A 21481-nucleotide genomic window follows, 5' to 3' on the forward strand; every position below is an offset into this window, starting at 1 on the left:
ACTTCATTCTTAAAATCCCAAAAATAATGTTTTTTTTATTATGGTGATTTTGGAAGGTGATCAAATCTCTTGATTTATTCCAACGGAAAAATCATACAGACTATAATTTTTTTGCCTACGCAGCCCCCTCCCCCTTCAATAGATTCGGTACACAGTTTCAATTTTGCTTATTTAAACTTACCCAGTTTAGTATTATGTAAATATTTTTACACCTTATACTTCAAAAATGTTTCAATATTATACCTATTTAATAATAACATTAAATATTTCTCCTAATTATTTTTTGTACGAAAATACCATTGACAGAATTAATTTTTAGTGCGATAATAAATTTCTGTTTTCAAATATTGCAGCAAAATAAATAAGGAATTACTTATTTTTAGAAAATAAATGAGGAAAATAAGTAGAATAAATAAGGATTTAATTATTTAAAAATTGAAATATATTAAACTGACCAGCCTTATGATTAAACCATTCGAATGTATTTCCGTATTATTTTTGAAAGTGCTCATTATTTTGAAAGTATTTTCAGATTTACGGACAGAAAAATTGTTTGGTGGAAAAAAAAAAGATAAGATTTTAAATAAGAGTTTCAATTGAACACAGTGAAGACAAGTCTTTTTTTTATTATATCATTTCATTTTTTTTTATCAAAGGCTATTAAAAATAGTTCATTTTCTTTTCTTCTATAAATGACGTATGTCTTAAGAGACATTAGCATGTTTTCAGTTATTTGACTTCAGTTTGTATGACATACAGTACATTATTAATGAGAAGAATAAAAAAATTTTATGCTATTACATTATTTTGTAATTGCAATATTTTAAAAATATCTATACGATATTTTATTTTATAACCGTCGTTGAACAGCTGACCCAATTTTTTAGGTTTACGACTACAAATGTTCAACTCCGTAGCCTTGTAATTTTGAACCCAATGCAGAAGACAAGGGAGCTCCTGGATCAAGTACAGTTTGTCTATAGAAAAACTCCCCTCGCCACGAAGTCTAAGACCGTCTGCTGCTGTGGAAATAAGAAATAGTGCATTTCAAAAAGGGGAGCTTCTTTCCCCCCTGATTCCCTTTCTCTCGCCGAAACCTATCTTAAATAATGACCTAACACCCCTACTTGAAATAGTTAAACCCCGTAACCATAGTCAACGCCACCACTCCAGACTAATGGCTAGGGGAGTTCTTTATGTAGACAGACTATGAGTATTGGAAGAAATTCGTCTTCGTGGAGAATTTTTTGATGGAACTAACACGTCACAGTTCTTCTATAAGATATTAATGCACATTTCTTTGGTGTTCAAGATATTGCTCAATATTGAAGTTAAATATAAGATATTCTTCAATTTAAAATACCTGCCAATGCATCATTAAAAAGAACGATAAACGACATAAGTCTTTTATGATATTTGCAATTCGAACGTACTTAAGAGGAGGCTATAGCAGGAAAGAAACTTTTCTTTACGAATTCTGTATCACCTCCTTATGTAATTTTAAGTGTGTTCAGGCAAACCCACAGTAAACCACAAAATTTCAAATTCTGTAAAGAAATTCGTGAAGTACCAAAATGGAAAGAAATTATGAGAGAAATTAACTTAGAATTACAAAATGGGGAAGTTCTCTTCCAGTAATTTGTTTACATGTTGATATTTCATTTTCAGTAAGCGAAATTTCCTTGCGTACTGTACTGCAGGTTTGCCTGATGGACACACTTTTTTCCATACTTTAAATTACTCATGAAGGTAAACTGGCGATGAGAAAACTTCTCCTGTGATACACCGTACTCTTAATACGAAATAAGCTATTTTTAAAAACAATTAGATTTCCTAAAAAGATAAAGCGAACAAAAGAGCAATAAAATAACTGTGGTAATTTGATCAAATAATTAAAAATTTAAACCCACGAAGATAAGTTTGGCAAATTTTTTTCCTGAGAATTAAAAATAGTTATTTAAAGAATAAAAAAAAATTTTCAAAATATAACATCAATATATTAATAAAATGTTTGGTTGTAAGCTGATAATTAAGTAATCAGCTTTCAAGGCTTGTAAAAATAAATAAATAAAAATCAGATTTAATTTTTTTTAATAGTTACTTATCATAGCTCTGATAAAATGAATTAGTAATGTTTAATAGCATCTAAAAATATTATTATAATAACACTTAATATTTTGCTCTAAAAGGTTTAAAATTATTATATAATTAATACAAGATCACAAAATAAATGAAATAGTTATTTTTATTTAAGTTCAATACCCTCAATTATTTAATAAGACCCAACTTATGAGTTAGATATCAAATGAAGAATAACGCATCCTCAAATTTTCATTAATGTATTTAATATAATAATTATTTCCACATACTTAATACGTTTTAAAAGTATTTGAATGTAATTTTAATAAACATAAAAACATATAATGGTTGAATAATACTGAAAATTTCTAGAGTAAAGTCAATAATGACGCATTTCAAAAAATTAATGTCTTCATAAATTTAAATCATTGATATTTTAAAAACATGAAATTCTAAATAAATTATATGCACGAAAATTTAAATGAATAATTATACTACTTTTTTGGGTCTTACTAAGTTTACTTTTATGTCTAATCACATTTATTATTCTAAAAGAAAAAATATTTATAAATGAAAGAGATGCCAAGTATAAATTCTAGTACTAATATTTCTAAATAAAATACTCAAGAATTTTTAGACATAAATGTGATCGATAATTTCTCGAAGCTTCTGGATCCCAGTTAGCGAAAAATCCGGAATTTTTCCGGAGCGCAATTATCTGTGCATACTTTAAATGCTATGTATTATGTTTACTCATAATTTCGAATATTAATAGGCATTTAATTCATCAAAGATTTTTTAATTAATTTAAAAAGAGAGTTCTGAATAAATATAAAGTGAACATTTTTAGAACAAAAAAAGTTTTGAATTGATTTGTATAAATGAGGTTAGCTTCATTATGTATTAGTAATACTTACTTAAATATTCTAGCAAGCAATAATCAGTACAAGAATTCTAGCTCAATTTCTTTTTAAAACTTACTTAATTATTATTCTAACAGGAAAAAATATTTACAAATGAAAGAGATGCCAAGTATAAATTCTAGTTCTAATATTTTTAAATAAAATATTCAAGAATTTCTATACATAAATGTGATCCATGATAGCTTGAAACTTCTGGACCTTGGATTTCCGGAAACTTCCGGATTGCAATTAGTGAAAAATCTGGAAATCAAATTTTTTTTCCAGAGCACAATCATCTCTGCATTCGAAACAATAACAGCATTCACAAAATTGTTTTATAGTATAAATCATAATGTGTGCAAATTCATGATTTAAATTTATTAAAAATGAAATAGAAATGTATTAACCTATAAAGAGAGACATAAAATGAAAAAAAAAATCACAAAATGACTGCCTTTATTTACTTCTTGCTCTCTGCAGTGTTCTTTAATTTAGATCAGACACAAGTTTAAAGATCCTGTATAAAGAAGTCTCCACAATTTTTCCGGAATTTTTTTTAATAATCTTAGATGAAAAAATAATCTGCACCGCTGCAATAGTGAAGGATTTCTGTTAATGGGTATTTCAGATTCAAAAATACTAAAAATGATTCTAATTGGGATCATTAATACAAGCTGAAAATAAAAATAAATTACAAAGACAAAAAATATTTTCAGTAGATTTATTTTCACCGCAATATCATCAAAGACAAAGAAATCTTTGGTCCATAAAAATTAAAGCAGCTGCAGTGTATAAAGAAAAAAAATATATCTACAAAATTCTATAAATTATTCATACTAAATACACAGCACCTCAACATATATACACAACCTTTGACTAAAATTCAAAACTTTCATCACAAGGAACTATACCAACTTAAAATGACTATAAGTTGTTATTCATTGTTTAACACAAACTTTTTTGCCTCAATGATTTTGAAAATTTAATAAATAAAAACTTAATTTAGTTAATTGTGTAACAAAATACCTACTTGATAGTTTAAAGTTCAAAATGTATAGATATAAAATTTCAATTGAAAGGAGATTTAAAGATAATTTTGAAACAGAGTTCATTGAAACAAAATATTTTGATACATTTTTTATATGATTTTCTTAATTTTTAAAAAAAACAACTTTTTTTTGCCTCAATATGTTTGAAATGTTGATGAATAAAACTATCTCTTAACATACTATTAAAAACCTTTTTTTTTTTTTAATTTTTTCCAATTCTGTAACAAGTGACATGATATAAATATAAAATTAAAGTCATTAAAGGAATGTAATTTAAAAATGATTCTAGAAAATATTTTACCCACAGTTTTTTTTTCTTCTTTTTAATTTCAATAAGTTCATTTCTTTTAATTCAATTTATAACTGTATAAAGATTTTAAGACTTTATTAAAAAAGTAAATATAATTAAACTTTAAAAAAACATTTTTGGAATCCTTTTTTTAGTTAAAACAAAATAATTTCTCAACATATATCTTTAGTAATTTAACTTATTTTTATTTTTGGTGAAGATTTGATTATATACGAAATGATTAAATTATAGTAAATTCTACATTATTAAAGAGCTAATAAGATTAATGGTAGCTATATATTATTTAAATTACAATATAGTATATGTAACACATACTTAAATTATTCCAACTACATATTAGAATTAAATAAAAAGCACATATAGGAACTTTATTAAAACAAACAAAAAAAAATCAACATATTTTTATCTTTTAAAAAAATACTTTTCTAAATTTATAACAGTGACATTTTCAATAACCTTAATGAAAAGCACATATATATTTTTTAGTTTTTACTGTTATGGAGTAATTTTTGAACTACTGTTAATAATTTATTTCAAAAGATATGGTAACTTAGAATTAATATTCTCGAACTCAATTCTAATAAAATTTTAACCTCTAGCTTGAAACAAACACAATATCTATCGTCAGCCTATTTCGTTCTTATAACGTAAATAATAAATTATACTACAAGACAGAATGCATTCTACATTACAAGCAATTAAGTACAGTATTCAGTTTTTCTAAACGTATTTAAAGAAAAAAATTAAATAGATTTTTAATTAAACATCAACATTAAACTTCACTTAATATAACAAAATGTTTTTACAAAAACAAAATAAGTTAAACATTAAAAGAACAACCATTCAATAAATTAAGATTGCAGTCAATTTAAAATATACAAATGAAAAAAAATTCACTAATTTTGCATTAAAAAAAACTTTTTTTTTTTAAATTTAGAAACCAAATCATCATTTCAAAGCATAATAAAATGATACTTTAAATAAATGTTACAGCAATTTTAAGAAAATTTTAGAAGTGGAAGTATTTCTCTAGCGTTAAAGACCGATTGGAAAAAAATTATAAAAAAATATTGGACCACAAGATATCAATGCAATTATGATTCAAATTTCAATGAAAATGAAAGCAAATTGTTATAAAGCAAAATAAATTGCAATGTTTACAAATTTCTGAAGAAATGAAATTATATTACTTGGAATCATTCAAGGCACACTCATGATAAGATTTTTGATAAGTAACAGTTTTAAAAGAGTAACAGTAGAAGTAACAGTTTTAAAAGAGTAAATTATTAAAAGAATGCAGACCAAATCCATTCTTTAACATAGGAACCCCTCATACAAATGAAATGGAAGAAAAAAATCACACCAAATCAACTAAGCATGAAGTTGACACGAAAATCAGATAACTTTTTCTTTTGCGTGAAATATCGTTGTAAATTTCGCACTGGAGTTTTTACAGTTTCTAACTATGATATATCTCTAAGCATACATGCCACAATTTTGATAGAAATTTTACAAGACATACAAAAATGTGTCACAATAAATACTCAAAATAAGTATTAAAAGGATTTTTAATACTAAAATGAGCATACTTTTTTGATCCCTATCCCCTTTGGTCATAAAATTTAAAATACATATAATTTTAATAAAAAGCCCTACTACCTCATTAAAACTAATATCTTAACTGTAAATGTAACATTTTATACTAAATAAATTGTTAATAAAACAAGAAAACAATTCAGTTTAAAAATTGATAGAAGTTATTCTATTAAAAATTAAATCATTAATCAAGATATTTTCAAACACAGTTATGTGTATATACCCCATTATTTCATCAATTTTAATCTACAATAGGAAAGATAAAAATGAGAAACTAAACAAAATTGTTGAAAGACAAGGCAATAATTTACTTGAAAAAATCTCTTTGATCTAAATATTACCAGCATGTAGCAGATTGCTAAAGTGTGTTCGCTGCCGCTAATAACATCTAACCAGTCTTACAAAAGAATATAGAGGAGAAAAAAAGGAAGAAAAATATGGATACGTTATCTATTATAACTTTAAAGTTTATGAGCAAACTCCTATCAATTAGCTAATGACAAGTATATGGAACTACGATTTGGTGTAGAACTAAATAAAAAAAACTTTTTATTGCATCATTAAAATGGAATGAAAATAAATCTCAGTACAGTACCACTAAAAAAGCGACAAGAAATCAGATTACAGTTTACAGGTTTAAATAAATAAATACGTTTAAGGGGAATTTATTACTGTTGGAAACATTGAGGTTATTGCATAATGGCAAATTAAGAAAATAAAAAATTCTTATCTCCATCAAAAATTATTTCAAATTTCTTTAAGTCCTAAAGTAACCAATATACAATTCATATATTTACAACACACATAGCATTATGGATTTTAAAACATAATTCTATAGTACAACTATATTATTCTTAGATCTCTTTAAACCAAAAATATCAGTCATTTCAGCACTATACAAATCCACAATATAAGTTATATATCTCTGATTTATACATAAACCTAAATGCCTTGTTTCGTTCGTATGCACATTCTAAATATAACCCCCTTTCCTAAGAGTTCGTAGCGATCCCACAGTACCGATTTCAGACAAGCTGGGTCTAATACTTCGGAGGCTGTTCAACTGCAGGACAGGATTGGGCATTCGGGACAGGGGAGGAGCAACTGTAGGTGTGAGACCCATGGCTGCTGGACTTTTTACAATGCTGACCGAAGGCGGGACGTATCCCCAAGGCCGGTCGAGGGCTGTTTCGGGAGTAGTAGCCTTCTTTAAAATACCCTCTGCTTTGATACTCGTATTGGAAGTTGTACTTGTTAAAGATACCTGTTCAAGAGTTATTTTGGAAGTGACTGTTTGGGAAGAAGTGGTTAAAGTCTCACTGCTGCAGGTACGTTTTACGAGACCACAATCCTTCAGGGGTAAAAGGGTCTTGAGACCTATACCCTGGACGTGTCCCATCAGGTCCAAGTTGAGGCCGACTGCAGCTTCTTGTGCACTTCGTTTTGGCGGAGGTTGTGAGCGAGATCGCCTGGGTTTCTTCAGTAGGTGAAAACCTTTGGCGATGGAGGCGCTTCCAACTAGATCTGGAATCCTAACTGCACCAAATGGGAGAGGCGTTGATGGTGGAGATCCCTCAGGAGAAGGAGCTGGGGTAGGTGGCGGAGAGACAGACTGGAAATAAAGAAACAAACAAGTCTATAATAAATGAAACGGACAATTGTTTTCACTTCATGGACTAACACTATGCTGAGTCAAATACAAATGTTTGATACAGGGTGGCCACTGAGATCAGGTTTCAAATTTCCCTGATTTTTCTAGGTAAAAATACTAAAATTTCAAGGTTAATGTGCTTTTTTCCCCTCATAAAGTTCAGGATGGGTCAAGGCTCGGAAAACTGCACGTCCACCGCATCGCACTGCACAACAAAGTTCTCGAATCCGACGTCCGCGCGGACGGCCATTTTCTCGCTAATGTTCGTGATACATTTTCAATTTTTGTTATCTTACAAGAGTCAAGCACCTCACTTCTAAAATGACCCTCTAATCTAGAAATCTAATGCTCACGTAATCGGTAAACAAAAGAAAAGTTGATCTGCGTATGTGCATTTGGACAGGTCTTAAACAAGAAGCATTAAGCGCAATTATGAACATCTACCTAAATGTAAAACCCCTTTCAGATTTTTGTGCCGAAACCTCTGTAAATCCTTGGCTTGAATATGGAACTGACAAACATCATATTTGATTCATTTAAAAACCACAGTACCCTCGGATAAATTGACATTCCAGATAACTTGACCTTTGTCACTTTAATTATTTCATAAAAGAAATAAATTATTTCACACAAGAAATACTAGGTTACTATTAGTAACCTAGTAACTAATAATTCATTGTGCAATTTACATAAATGTTTGTAATAAATAAGAGAAAATTATATTTTAATTTAGTTAGAAGCTACGGGTTAGTTTCAAAGGAGGATGGGTACATTGTTGGACAAGCCGTCCTCGGGGACGGGTAAAATTTCTGAGTTTTTTCGAGCCCTGGGATGGGTACAAGAAAAGTGTCAATATTATAAAGTATTTTATTTAAAATATTATTTTTTAAATGTTATTTTATCATCTTTGACTCATGGGATAGAGTGCTAGCCAGGTCACCTTATGGGAATGAGGTGGCCAGGAAAGGTTCTCTATTCTTTAAAAAACCATGGGATTTTAACAGGGTTATAATGAACCAAATTTTGATGCAAGCGTATCGCTAAGTTGATGGTATTTCAACTGTTTGGCAATAAATTTTCATCTAAAAGTGGGTATAACAGTTGGTAAAATAATCTTAATTAAGAAAATTAGTAAATAGTTTAAATTAGTAAAATTAAGAAAAATCAAAGAAAAAATTCCAGCTTTTCTTTAAGAAATCCCGGATTTTTCCAGGTTTCTGTTCACATTTTCCTGATTTTTTCCAGTATAAAAAAAATTCACTGATAATTCCATGTTTTCCAGGTGGGTGGCCACCCTGCTGAAGCATTCAAGAACAGGTTCTGCACCTTTCTCATTCAGAAAAAATTAACAATTAAAACAAAGTTTATTTTTCATGGATGATATTCAAACTTAAATGTTATGCATGCAATACAATGATAAGCTTTTATTTCAAAATTAAGATAAGGAAATAAAAAGAAGAAAGGAAAGACATTAAAATAAACTCATTAAGAGACATAAAAAAATGAATTAAAATTATTGGGGTCAGGGAAATAACATGTAAGCAATTAAGGGAATTTGAAGTTTACTTCTTTTTGACAGTAAGTTAGAGAGAGAGCAAAAGCAATGCTTATATAAAACACTGAATCCTCTTTACCAGAATGAAAAAAAAAATTTCTATCTTCATTTAATATAGGTAAAATTTACCTTTAAAATAAAAGGGAAAAAAGCTTACATAAGCTTAAAAATAGGCTATTTGATTTTTTAATAAAGAGAGAGGGGATCCAAAATTATGAAGAAAAAAAATACACATCCAAGATTTAAAAGGTCCTTGGTTGAATGTATTAAGTTCAAGGGCACAAAACTAACATGTTACATACTTTTCAGCGTAAAAAAAAACATACACTGCATAAAACAGTACTTATTAAGATGTTAATCTATTATCTATGGGCAATCTATTATATATTCTTTATACTCAAAGCAAAAAAAAAAGTACAAATCAAAAGGAGGTTAATTCTGACTCTCAAGGTTGTGGATCTCTATATATTAGAAGAATATAAATCTTATAAAGAAAAATAAATTGGAGTATAATATTATAGAAATGAAAAAAAAAAAATCCCAATTAGGCTTTAGCAACTTGAAAAATACAAAACAGTTAACAGTAGCAAACCATAGATTGAAATGTAACTACATTAATTTTTATTGGTTGTAATCGAACAATATATAAAATGAGAACCAGCCAGATAGTCAAAAAATTGTATAATAATAATAAAATCATAAATTCAATGCAATTTTCATTTATTATTTTTAGAAAAACAAAATTTTCATTTAAGGGAAGAGTAGTCAATTTAGTGAAATTTTATAGAAAAATAATATGTTTTGTTATTATTGCAAACATATAATATTAAACAAATATGTTAATAGAAATATACACCATGATGTTTTTAGCCTCAAGTTAGAAAATTCATAATTTATTTTGAAGAATAAAATAAGTAGTGTTTCAAACAAATAGCCTTGGGATGAAGGTATGCTATAACATAATGAAAACTAATTTGTTTGGCAACATACATTTCTGAATTCCTAATATTGTTACAATATTACACAACGGGTATTAATAAAAAGTCCCTATCCCCGTTAAAGATGTTCAAATACGGATACTTAATCATGGCTTTTTGTGCTATTTCAATAAATTTATTCACCTCACTGCTGATTTGATAAATAGAAGTACAGTACAGAACCCGTTATCCGGAAATCAGAAAACCGGAAGGAAATTCGATTAGTTTTCCCGTCCTTTTCCTAAAAATGGTTTTTTTCCTCATAAGATTTTAGGATTTTTCGTCCTTTTTTTAAAGGACCATCATTTTGGAAATAATCATTAGTGTATTACTTCATCGTTTTTTCTTCTTTTTAAGATTATTTCCAAACTTTTTTTTTTTAGTTGGGTTTAACTATAAAAAAAAAAAACGGCTTTTTGTAGCGATTCAGAAAACCGGAAAAATCAGTTATCCGGAATATCGATGGTCCCGATCGTTCCCGATAATCGGTTCCCTACTGTATTAGTTGGAAAAAAATTTGTGTAGCGATACATAATTAGAAGAAAAAAAAAGTTGCAGTATCTTTTACATAATAGGAAGACTCAATGAAATTTAAATAAATTTATGTACACAAATCACAAAAGCGTACTTGATAGAAATAGAGAATTAAAAAAAATTCAAAAAAAGATATTGGATAAGGAGACAAACATAATAAAACACTTTAATAATAATACACGATTATGAGAGTAATTCATTAAAATATGTAAATGAATAATTCTCATAATTGTACATTACTATTTTTGTTTTTTCAAAAAAAGAACTTTTTATCTGTTGAAATGAGACATTTTTAATTGTGATGTTGTTTACTTAACTCAAAGATTCCTTAGAATAAGAATAAAAATAATGAATAATATTGATATTTAAAAAATTTTTTTAACTGTTTAATACACCTAAGACAACACTATTTAACTACCAGTTGTGATGCTTTATTAGAATATAAACAATATGGGGAAAATTATTCCTGATTTACATGAAACAATTTTAATTTAAAAAATTTTCTAGATAGAGAATATGAATTTTTAAAAACTAAACATATAAATTGACAGGGAGTTAACTTATTTAAAAGGGGAGATAATAAATAAAATTTTTTTTAAGGAAATTAAAGGAACATATAAGGGTGGCTTTAAAATTGTAGTTACTTTAGATTAACACTATTTTCACTAAAGTTTTACAAAACTGATTAACACATATGGTAATTTGATATGAAATCTAATAGGAATAAAAAAAAAATTTAACTGTAAAAAAAATTCAAGGAAAGGAAAAATACAGTCGAACCTCGCTAACTCGAACCTCGATTTCACAAATTTTTCGATATTTCGAAGAAAAAAATATTCCCTTCAAATTTCCTATACAATGTTTAAAAAAACCTTGATTTCTCAAATTTTTCTTTCTTATCCCTCGATAACTTGAATTTTTCTCTCCATAAATAGTGTAGATTTGTTTTTTGCAAATAAAAAAAAAAAATATTCAAAAAATATTTTTTTTAAGAAGAGAAAGCCAATTCTCATAATCAATTCTCAAACAAATACTTTCTGCAGTAGACACTGTAAGGAGATTTATTGAGAGGCAGCTGAATATGTCAGAGGAGACATTTAAAGCTATAGTCCACTCAGAAAGTGTAATAGACAAACTTTCTTACACATCTCTAAAGCAAACAACAATTGAATCTGTTTAAGTGTGAAAAGTGTTTTTAGAATAAATATGGAATAGTAAATAAGGTAAGAAAAGAGCATTTTTCTTTATTCTACCATCGATAACATGCTATTTTCGATAATTCGAATTTTCGGTATCTCAAATTTTTTCTCCTCTCCCTTCAAGTTCGAGATATTGAGGTTTGACTGTATATGTAATATTAACTTTCAAACTTTAAAAATGGACCATTATATAACTCATCTGTTCATTGTTGTTAACTTTCTAAGGAAAAAAAGTAGCAAAGCAAAATCATGTCTACCTTTATGGAGGAACTGAGAGCAGATGGTACCATGGCGTGTATCCCCCGTTCAGCTAAAAGTTTATTGAGGCTCCGACCAGTTAAGGGGAATTGTGATGTTCTCTGCTGGGGACTATTTAAAGTAGATGGGGGTTGGGAGGTAATTCTGGTAGACAGCTGTAGAGATGGATAACTGGAAAGGCAGACAAAGGATGACAGAACACATAAGTAGGAAGGTAGAATATTACACCCATATAGAAAGAATATGGTTAAGATAATCAGGTGGAACTGATACTTTAATATTGTAACAGATATATAGGGTAGTTAGTTTCTTTTACAGTGAAATAAATACCACAGAAAAGAAAATATAACCCCCAAAAAACAGGTTTCTTCTCAACTAGAAATTATTCATATTTTTACAATCGGTTTAGTTTAAAATTACGAATGACTTTCTTGGTTACTATTTCACGAATAAAGAATATCTTATTAAATCATATAAACATAGAAAAAAATTATTTCTACAGAAAATCTATCAATATTAGTGAAAACAAATTTTTACAAATATCCAATTATCAAGTTTTTATTAATAAAATATATTATTGAAAGTGCCACAAAATAAATTTAATATTTTTAAGTATAAATACTTTACAAATTATATGCATAATGTATGCAATGATGGCAAGTAATATTTGCATGGGTAATAAGAATTTTTTGTTGTTATATACAATCTACCATTGAGTTGTACTCAAATCAAGGAGACAAAAAGGTATTAGTGTACAAAACTATTAAATTTGCTAACTTTTTAACACAAATTACTAAATTGCAACACCATTTAAACTAACACCATAAAAGTTTTTAAATGAATGAAATGCAAAGATTAGTTTTAAAGTAAATTAATTTCATTTAGTAAAAATCATAATAATTTAATTGCAAATATCATTTTCAAATAATATTTCTAGCAAAACCCATTCTTAATTTCTTTGTGTGAATATCTACATTATGTAAATTGGGACTAAGCTAATATTAATTATTAAATCAATATCTTTATAAAATGTTGTTAGATTTGAGATTGATTAATAATCATGAATTCAGTCATGATAGACAATTTTTTAATGCGCTAAGCACAATTTTGTTTAATTTAAAAATACTGGAAAAAATAATAAAACAAACATGAAATTTTTATAGCATATTTTTTTTTAATTTTATGGCCAATTCAAAGTATCATAAGTCTCATCTTTAATAAAATATTGAAGTTTACAGTGTAAATAAAATCTCATTTTAAACCTGAAGATAAGTAGTCAGTACACATTGTTGGAATTAAAATTAGAGATCACAATGGTAAAATTTTACTAAAAACAGCTTACCTAGGTGTTACACTCGTAGAATCCATGCGTGGCAAGGCAGAGGTGGTAAATGTAAAAACAGATGTAGTACTCTCAAACCTTTTACCAGGATGTGAACCATCTGCAAGAAAAAAGTTTTAAAAATAGAAAATGAAAATCAACAAAGAAAACTTGTATAAAATAAACCAATATAAAACAATAACATACCATCATCTTCTTCATAATCACCAAGACTAACATTTTCATCTAAATCTTGGAGTTTTGATTCACCTTTAATTTTAACGCCTGGTCTTTGTTCGAATATGCCACTCAAGTTAGGTGTGGCAAGTTTTTGCCAATGATGTAAAGTTTGAGAGCCTGTAAAAATACAGAGTTAAACAATTGATTCTAACATTATGGCAGGCTCAATAAATGGTTAATATTTTTAATTATCAACATGAAGACTTAATTTATAGCTAATATAAAATTTTTTGAAAACTTTACTTTCACAAATATACTCGTTTAGGGCAGTGTTTCCCAAAGTGTGGTATGCGTACCCCCAGGGGCACAGGAACAATTTAGCGGAGATACATGTTCTTATGTGAAATATCTTGCAACAAACGAAAATTTTAAAAAAAAATTATTTTAAAACAAAGTTAGCTATGAAAATTTACGATTATGTATTTTTCTATTGGCAATTTTTTTCAGATTTAACAGTTAATAATTAGTGGTGTCAATCAGTTGTGACTTTTAACTTTTGTGCAATTTTTTTATCACAGCAAAAAGCAATATCATCCTTCTCACTGATGCAAATAAACTTATTAACAAAACTTGTATCAAAAAAGAAAAATAAACACATTTTTAAAAAAATACATAAATTTTTTTATTAGTGGTACACAGCATTACGAAAAATTTAGAAAGGGTACACAAAAGTCATAAGTTTGGGAAACAATGGTTTAGGTGATAGAGCATTCACCTCCCAATGAGGAGAATCGGGTTTGAATCCCAGCGATGGCTGGTCGATACAAATTCCGCTTACGGCTTGCACTGACCACAGTGCTGACGTAAAAATATCCTCAGTGGTAGACGGATAATGGGTCAGAGTCCCCTTGCCGCCACGCTAACAGTGGGAGGTTTTTGTGGTTTTCCTCACCATGTAATGCAAATGTGGGTTAGTTCCCTCAAAAAGTCCTCCACCATGGAGAATTTATCTAATACTTGATCCAGGAGTTCCTTCTGAATTGGGTTCTAAATTACAAGACTACGGAATTGAAGATTAGTAGTTGTAAGCCCAAAAAATTGGGTTGGCAATTTAACGACGGTTATAAAATAAAATAAAATATACCATTATGACTAATTAATAGTTTGAATTAACTTGTATCGAACTTTGATTCCTTTTAACACCTGTACTTTGTTCCTATAGGCCAAGTAAGGTGTGGTAAGTTTTTGAGAATGATGTAATTTCAGATGTTCATATTGGGTCTAAATCACATTTTTTAAAACAATACACAACATTCCCATAACTATTTCTGTATTCAATTACTCAGGTATGTGTCTCAAACTTTAGGGTAATTTTATAATAGAAGAGTTGAATCAGTAACCATAGATCGTTGAATTGATTTTGTTTCTGGTATACTTAAGGCTTCCTTTCCAGCAAATTTCATAATTGTCTATTTTTGGCAGAGGCAGATAATGACATTGAAAGTTCTGCAAAATTTCAACTTCTTGGTATTTTGAGAGTCTATAGCAGCCTTAGTGTTTGATTTACTTTAATGACTGAGTATAAAAAGACGGAATCAGCAAAATTTCAAAAAACCCAAGTTATATCAACAAAAATTAGGGTTTGACAAAAATAAAATAGGAGATCACCACGTAATAAACTAATTTAAAATTATGTAAAACTTTAACTCAAATTCATAAAATTTTTGAAGTTATTTGATAAGTTTATAAACATTTTAAAAACTGTGCATTAATTTTATAATGAATAACTTCTATTCTAATATGCATTACAAACTTAACTTGAAAATATTGTTAAACTTCTAATTTTAAGATGTAATACTTGGAAATATTTAAAAAAATGTAAAAGAAAAATAATAAATTTAAAAAAAAAAAATTAAAAAAAACTTTAAATCAGAACTATTTACTATTCCACAATAAAGGGGATGATTTAAAAAAAATAAAATTATGTATTTATCTTATTACATCTTATCATTATCTTATCTTATCTTTATATCTTATCTTATCTTTATCTTATTCATTTAAAATTTTCATTATAGGCATATCCACTCACTTTGTATATTCTATATGATCTCTTTCTTGTTTAAACAATGAAGAATTACAATTATATGTAACACTGTTTTTCAATCATAAATACAGAAATGTTTACCCACATAAAAAGAAAACTTTATAAAACTTATTAGAAAAATCAAAATCAAAACAATGAATGAATATGTACAGAAAACTATTATAAATAAACAATAACTAAAGGAGTATTTCTCAAATCATTTTTCGTAAAAATTAGTGACTTTCTTTAGCTAAGATATTTGTAAACTTAATTTTTTAGTTATCCTACCATCTTCATCTAATGCAATAAAGTTTTATGTGAAATAAAACACATAAATCTGACACCATTGTCAATCAAAATTATTTTTATATCCCTTTAGGAAATATTTATTTCAATTCTGACTATCATTCACATAGTTAACAGACAAATCTTTTAAATTTTACAACAGTGAACTTTGAAAACTATGGGTCTTTAGAACCCAGAGGCTATCAAATTTCTAGGTCTGCTTTTACTAAACGCTGGTCTCTATTCCCTATTTAAAATATGAAATCTCTACCTCTTTATCCATCCATTAATATTTACATTCATTATTATTCTATCTATTGATAAACAAGACAAATAATTTCAAAACAAGATGGGTTATATTAAACAATAAAGGTTTTTAATTAGGACTGACGAAACACCTACATCAAAACTAAGGGACACGTAACTTATTTTTTGATTTATCTCCACGACTTTTGGCATAGTAGACACATTAAAGCGCGTAGTGGGATCACCATTCTAATAATCTATTCATCTGAGTTTCATTAAAGAGTAAATTAGTATAATAGAATCCAAAACATTAAGGCCTCAAATACCTTCTAAAGGCTTTATAATCTGTAGCTTTTCAGGAAATTGGTAACGCTTTATTGTGCGCCCATATAAAGTTTTCTTAAAATTGGCATTCCAACTATCACCAGAAGCTTGTTGCAGTTCAGTTTGTAAGTCTGAGCAGATGCCGAAACCAGTGTTCACAGTATGTGTGCCTACATCTAAATTGGTTGGTCGCATTTTTTCATTCTTTCCATGAACATATCTAGAGAAAAAGAAAAAAAATTACTGATTGTACTTTTTTCCCAGAAATTTCACAAAGAAAAAAAATTTAGCTGTATATTAAGTAGTTAAATGACAATATCTTCATAAATTCCAATTAAAATTTTAAAAAATAAATAAAATTAAAAGCAGCAGTTGGTGAAGTATTTTCTAAAATTAAATTTGCAAACAAGATATTTAGTAAAACGCTAGAAGTCACGAAAGTTAATATTTTCAAGTCAATGTTGACAATTAAAATTATGCACATGAAATGACTTAAACAAAATGCTCTTAAAAACATCAATTGCAAAAAAATAAAATAAAAAAAAACAGAATTCAACAGAGTAAACTGCAATTCAACAGAGCTGCTTCGAATATAAATGGATATTGTACATAATTATCTTAGTTACAATCTATCCAATTTTCTGAACAACTGTAAGCTTACATACTCAACTTTGAAAAAGTTAGATAAAATACTAGACTAATATCTCTTCTTAGTTGATTTTTCTAAAATAAGACTATTATTGTTGATGAAACAAAAGAAAAAAATCTTAAGAAACAACAGGGAAGAAAATTATTCTCAGAATTTATCAATTATTTGTGCTCTTCATTATTGATAGCTTAGTTAGGAACTATAGCCTATTAAGAAGATAACTTACGTGTCTGTGTTTTCATCATCAGTGCTGTAGCTTTCCGCATAGGCAGATTCAGAGTCTGATGCGAGGTCATTAAAACCTGATGACAAGGATGATAATTGGCTAAGGGATGAGAAGCAAGTAGAGGTCATGTTATGAGATTTATGACCACCGCTCATAGTATAATGGGAACGGGATGAAGAATTATGACGATGTCTTGGAGGAAAACCGTGATTGGCATATCTAACTGTATTGAACACTTTACGACTGTGACACCTGCATGGAAAAAAAAGTGCATTGATATAAAGTCACTTGCTAAAATAACATTTTATTTAAGAATATAAAAAAAATATTAAATATAGATGTGCTGAGCATTATAGACATTAACTGATACAGACTTTGACTTAGGTTATTTTAAAAAATTAAAGCTTTTTTTTGTTTTCATAAATTGCTAATAATTCATTAGAGCCGTGATGACTCAGGGTATAGGCGAACCGAGTTCGAATCCTAGCGATCGCTAGCCGATTTGAATCTCGCATTCGGCTTGTAGTGACCACAGTGCTAACGTAAAATATCCTCAATGGTAGATTAAGCATGGGTTAGAGCCCGCTTGTCGTGAGACTAACCATGGGTAGTTTCCCTCATCATGTAATGCAAATGACGGTTAATACCATCAAGCCAATTTCTCACAAAACTTGTCCAGGAGTTTCCTTGTCTTCTGGAATAGGTTCAAAGTTACAAGGCTAAAGAGTTGAACATTAATAGTCATAAATCCAATAAAATTGGGTCGGATGTTCAACGACGGTTATGAAATGAAATATTACATTCATTAACAATCAGAGAAAACAATTTTTGTCACATTTAAGTCAATTACAGAAAATCAACATTATAGAAATCAAGTGACTGATTACAAAACAAGACTTCTTTTTATCTAAAATCATCTCATATAAAGACTAAGAATAAATTTATGTTATTTTTCTACAGCTATACTTTATTCTCAAACACTGGAACTTGTGAGAGTTCAATAAACTGCTTAATATACTCTTCACATTTGTTAACCAGGATGTTGAGCTGTGTTAACTCTAAACAGACTTGAAAAGATGTTAACTGCTATTCCTATTTCTGATCAAATTGTAAAACTGATTTGAAGTGGAGATATATAATCCTTAAAAAATAACACAGTTGTACAAGTGTGTAATTGTAGTAGAAACTTTGTTATTTTGAAATTTCTCAATTTTCGTTATGTTAAAGCATCTTTACGGGACAAACTGCACATATTGTTAAAACATTTTGAAATATCAGGATGCAACCATAATATTGATATGAAACTGCCAGTGCAACATTTTTAACAATATTTTTAGCAAGTTTAAAACCTGATCTCTTTTGGAATAACAAGTTACTTTGTTAATACTTAGCTTTGATATATTAATAAGAATCTTTGCTGGATGATCTGCATGGTATTTAGTATTAAAATAAATCTTGATTTTTTATTTATTTAAAATTACAATTTAATTAATAATTCTTAAAAACAAAACTATCTAAATCTAATAAATTACAATTTTGAATAGAGTAGTTTCAATTGCTGTGATAAAAAAAAAGTTTTTTTTTAAAATTTTTCGTTTATTAAAATTTGTGTGTGCTGGTAAATTATCTCTTTCTTTTTTTAAAGTTTAGAAATGTAATAACAGTATTTATGCCTGAAATACTACTAGGACAGCAGCAGTGGAATTGGACTGAATGTATATTTTGATGGCAGAAGAGTAATTCCTAACACCAAGAGACTAATAACAATACGGGTAAATAAGCTTGTAAATAACAATACGGGCATAAGCTTACAAAATAAAATGGTCTTAGAAACTAAGTCTGATGCAAAAATAAAAGAAGAGGAAATCTGGGGTTGCAAATAAATAAGAGAAATTTTCAATAACACACCTGAGAGTCATGATACTCAAATTCGTAAGAGAAAAAGTTCTGAAGGAATCTTGGTTAGTGATATATAATAGTTAATAGAGTCATGAGTTCCCGCCACAGATATATTAACCCTGAATAGATTTAATTGATAATTTGCAGCAAAATCAACAGATTTAAAGTTTTTGTTCTGAGAAATTAATTGCCTTAACGACAAAACTGAAATTAAATTATTGAGGTAAGGAGTTCTGAATAAAAGTAGACTGGATATTTTAGAACAAAAAAAGTTTTAAACTGATTTCAATAAACTTTGCTTCATTATGTATCAGTATAACTTAATTAAATATTCAATGTAAAAATTCTATTTCCATAGGAATTTTTGTAGGAAACTTACTCAATTTTAGGGAATTTTCTAAAATGTACGAAAAACCAAGAGAATTTTCATTCTGGAACTGAACTGAGAAACTGGCAAAATCCAGTAGTCTACTAGAAAATCCAGTAGAGCACAGAGCTTTGAATAATGCAAGTTACATTATTGTTAAAGTAACAATAACTTACGGCCTTTCATCTGAGGAATAGCCATCGCTGTCTCTACCTAATGACTGCTCTAATTCACTTGCAAGTGAATCTGGATTGATGTAAGAACTGTACATTCCATAGTTCTGCCAAGTGTTCGCACTTGGCAACCGATTTCTTTGAGCTTGCTTAGCCTCTGCTTGCAATTCTTGAAATGCTGCCATAAGCTCACCATACTTCTCTTTCATGTCTATAAGCTCTTCTGACAATTCATGTTGACATTCCTCTGCAATCTCCAGCTTACTCGATAAGCATTCGTTGTCAGCAGATATCTAAGAAATAAATAAAAAAATATCAAATTAAGTATTTTAATTTAAAGTGAATGAAAGAAAAGAATTCATTACTTTAGAAAACTAAAAGTTATAGATTTTATATACTATACGGGGAAAAAATCTGTAATTGACTATACTTTGCCAAATCTTTGTTTTAAACATGGATCATAGCCAAAATTTTCAACAAAAAATAAGCACCTTTTAGGAGTTTTTTAAGCATTCAAAAAATATGTTTATGCACTTTATAATTAGGATATGCACATTAATATCATAATTAGGATATGCACACCAATAAAACATTTTTCTTCCCATTGGTGAAAGTTCTTCATACATACATTAACAAAATACAAAATAATTTTCATAGACTTTATACGTTAATGATAAAATTCCAGCTTTTGATAAAGAACTAGCTTTTGATAATGAACTCTTTTTCTGATTATAATAAAAAAAATTTATACAAAATTTTACAAATATCAAAAATTGAGTGGCTCTTTCTATTTTTCAAATTATTATATGGTCCCTACACTCATAATAAACAAATCTGAAATCTTAACATTGCATTTTTCTTTTTAAATCTACAACCTATTTAAATTGGTAATTGTTATGAGTTGGTCCTAGTATATTCATGACTTACATAATGTTACTTGCACATCACTTTTAGGCAATTAGTCAATTTATTAACTTGAAAAATACAGCAAATTTATAGCTTTTTAACAGCTAGTTAATTATAAATTTTTAAATAGTAACAGCAGCAATGAAGAAAAATTAAACAATAAAGCTTTACTCACATCACGCAACTTTCTTTGCAGATCAACAATTTGGGAGAGCAACTGGGTGATTTCTTCTTGTTGTCGAATGTTATCTTCACTTTTCCTTCCAACTTCTTCTTGAAGAAGGGTTAGCTGCGAATTTGCGTCCCCTATGTGATAAAACAAAATATTTTAAAATGACAGAAAACTTAGCATGAAATAGATGCCTATGTAACATATTAACTTTAATGCAAACTTAATTTACAAATGCACCGCAATTAAAAGATTTTGAAAACCCTCCATTATTTTGGATCTTCATTAAAAGTTTAATCTCACAGTATAGTATCAAAATAAAATTTATATTGAGTATTTGTGAAATAAAATACTTTACAAAGAGTGTATTGCTTTTCTGAGAAGAAAATACAGATTTATTTAACGGACTTCAAGTCAAAAATACTAAGTTAATATAAAAAACAAGAGTTTATTTAAATCATAGTTTTGTTTAAAAACAAATTTATATAGAGTGAAATTATTGTTTAATAAATTTATATCGAATATTGGTGAAGTAAAATACCT

At 28.1% G+C, this 21481-nt stretch overlaps 1 protein-coding gene across 4 annotated transcripts in view; it reads right to left on the reverse strand.

Annotated features, from left to right (window-relative positions):
• Positions 1-3688: 3688 nt before the first annotated feature.
• Positions 3689-21481, reverse strand: part of LOC107456800 (trafficking kinesin-binding protein milt) — a 39252-nt gene continuing 21459 nt past the window's right edge. For all 4 annotated transcript variants that reach the window (XM_071178366.1, XM_071178365.1, XM_071178363.1 and 1 more), the window contains exons 10-17: positions 20945-21075; positions 19867-20156; positions 17425-17676; positions 16552-16769; positions 13639-13788; positions 13453-13552; positions 12110-12281; positions 3689-7548 (exon numbers count right to left, since the gene is read on the reverse strand). In XM_071178366.1, the coding sequence (XP_071034467.1) occupies positions 6910-7548; positions 12110-12281; positions 13453-13552; positions 13639-13788; positions 16552-16769; positions 17425-17676; positions 19867-20156; positions 20945-21075 (1952 nt within the window). In that variant the 3' untranslated portion in view covers positions 3689-6909. The remainder of the gene's footprint in view (positions 7549-12109; positions 12282-13452; positions 13553-13638; positions 13789-16551; positions 16770-17424; positions 17677-19866; positions 20157-20944; positions 21076-21481) is intronic.

The sequence above is a fragment of the Parasteatoda tepidariorum genome, chromosome 3 (genome assembly GCF_043381705.1).
Source record: "Parasteatoda tepidariorum isolate YZ-2023 chromosome 3, CAS_Ptep_4.0, whole genome shotgun sequence".
NCBI classification, from domain to species: domain Eukaryota; kingdom Metazoa; phylum Arthropoda; class Arachnida; order Araneae; family Theridiidae; genus Parasteatoda; species Parasteatoda tepidariorum.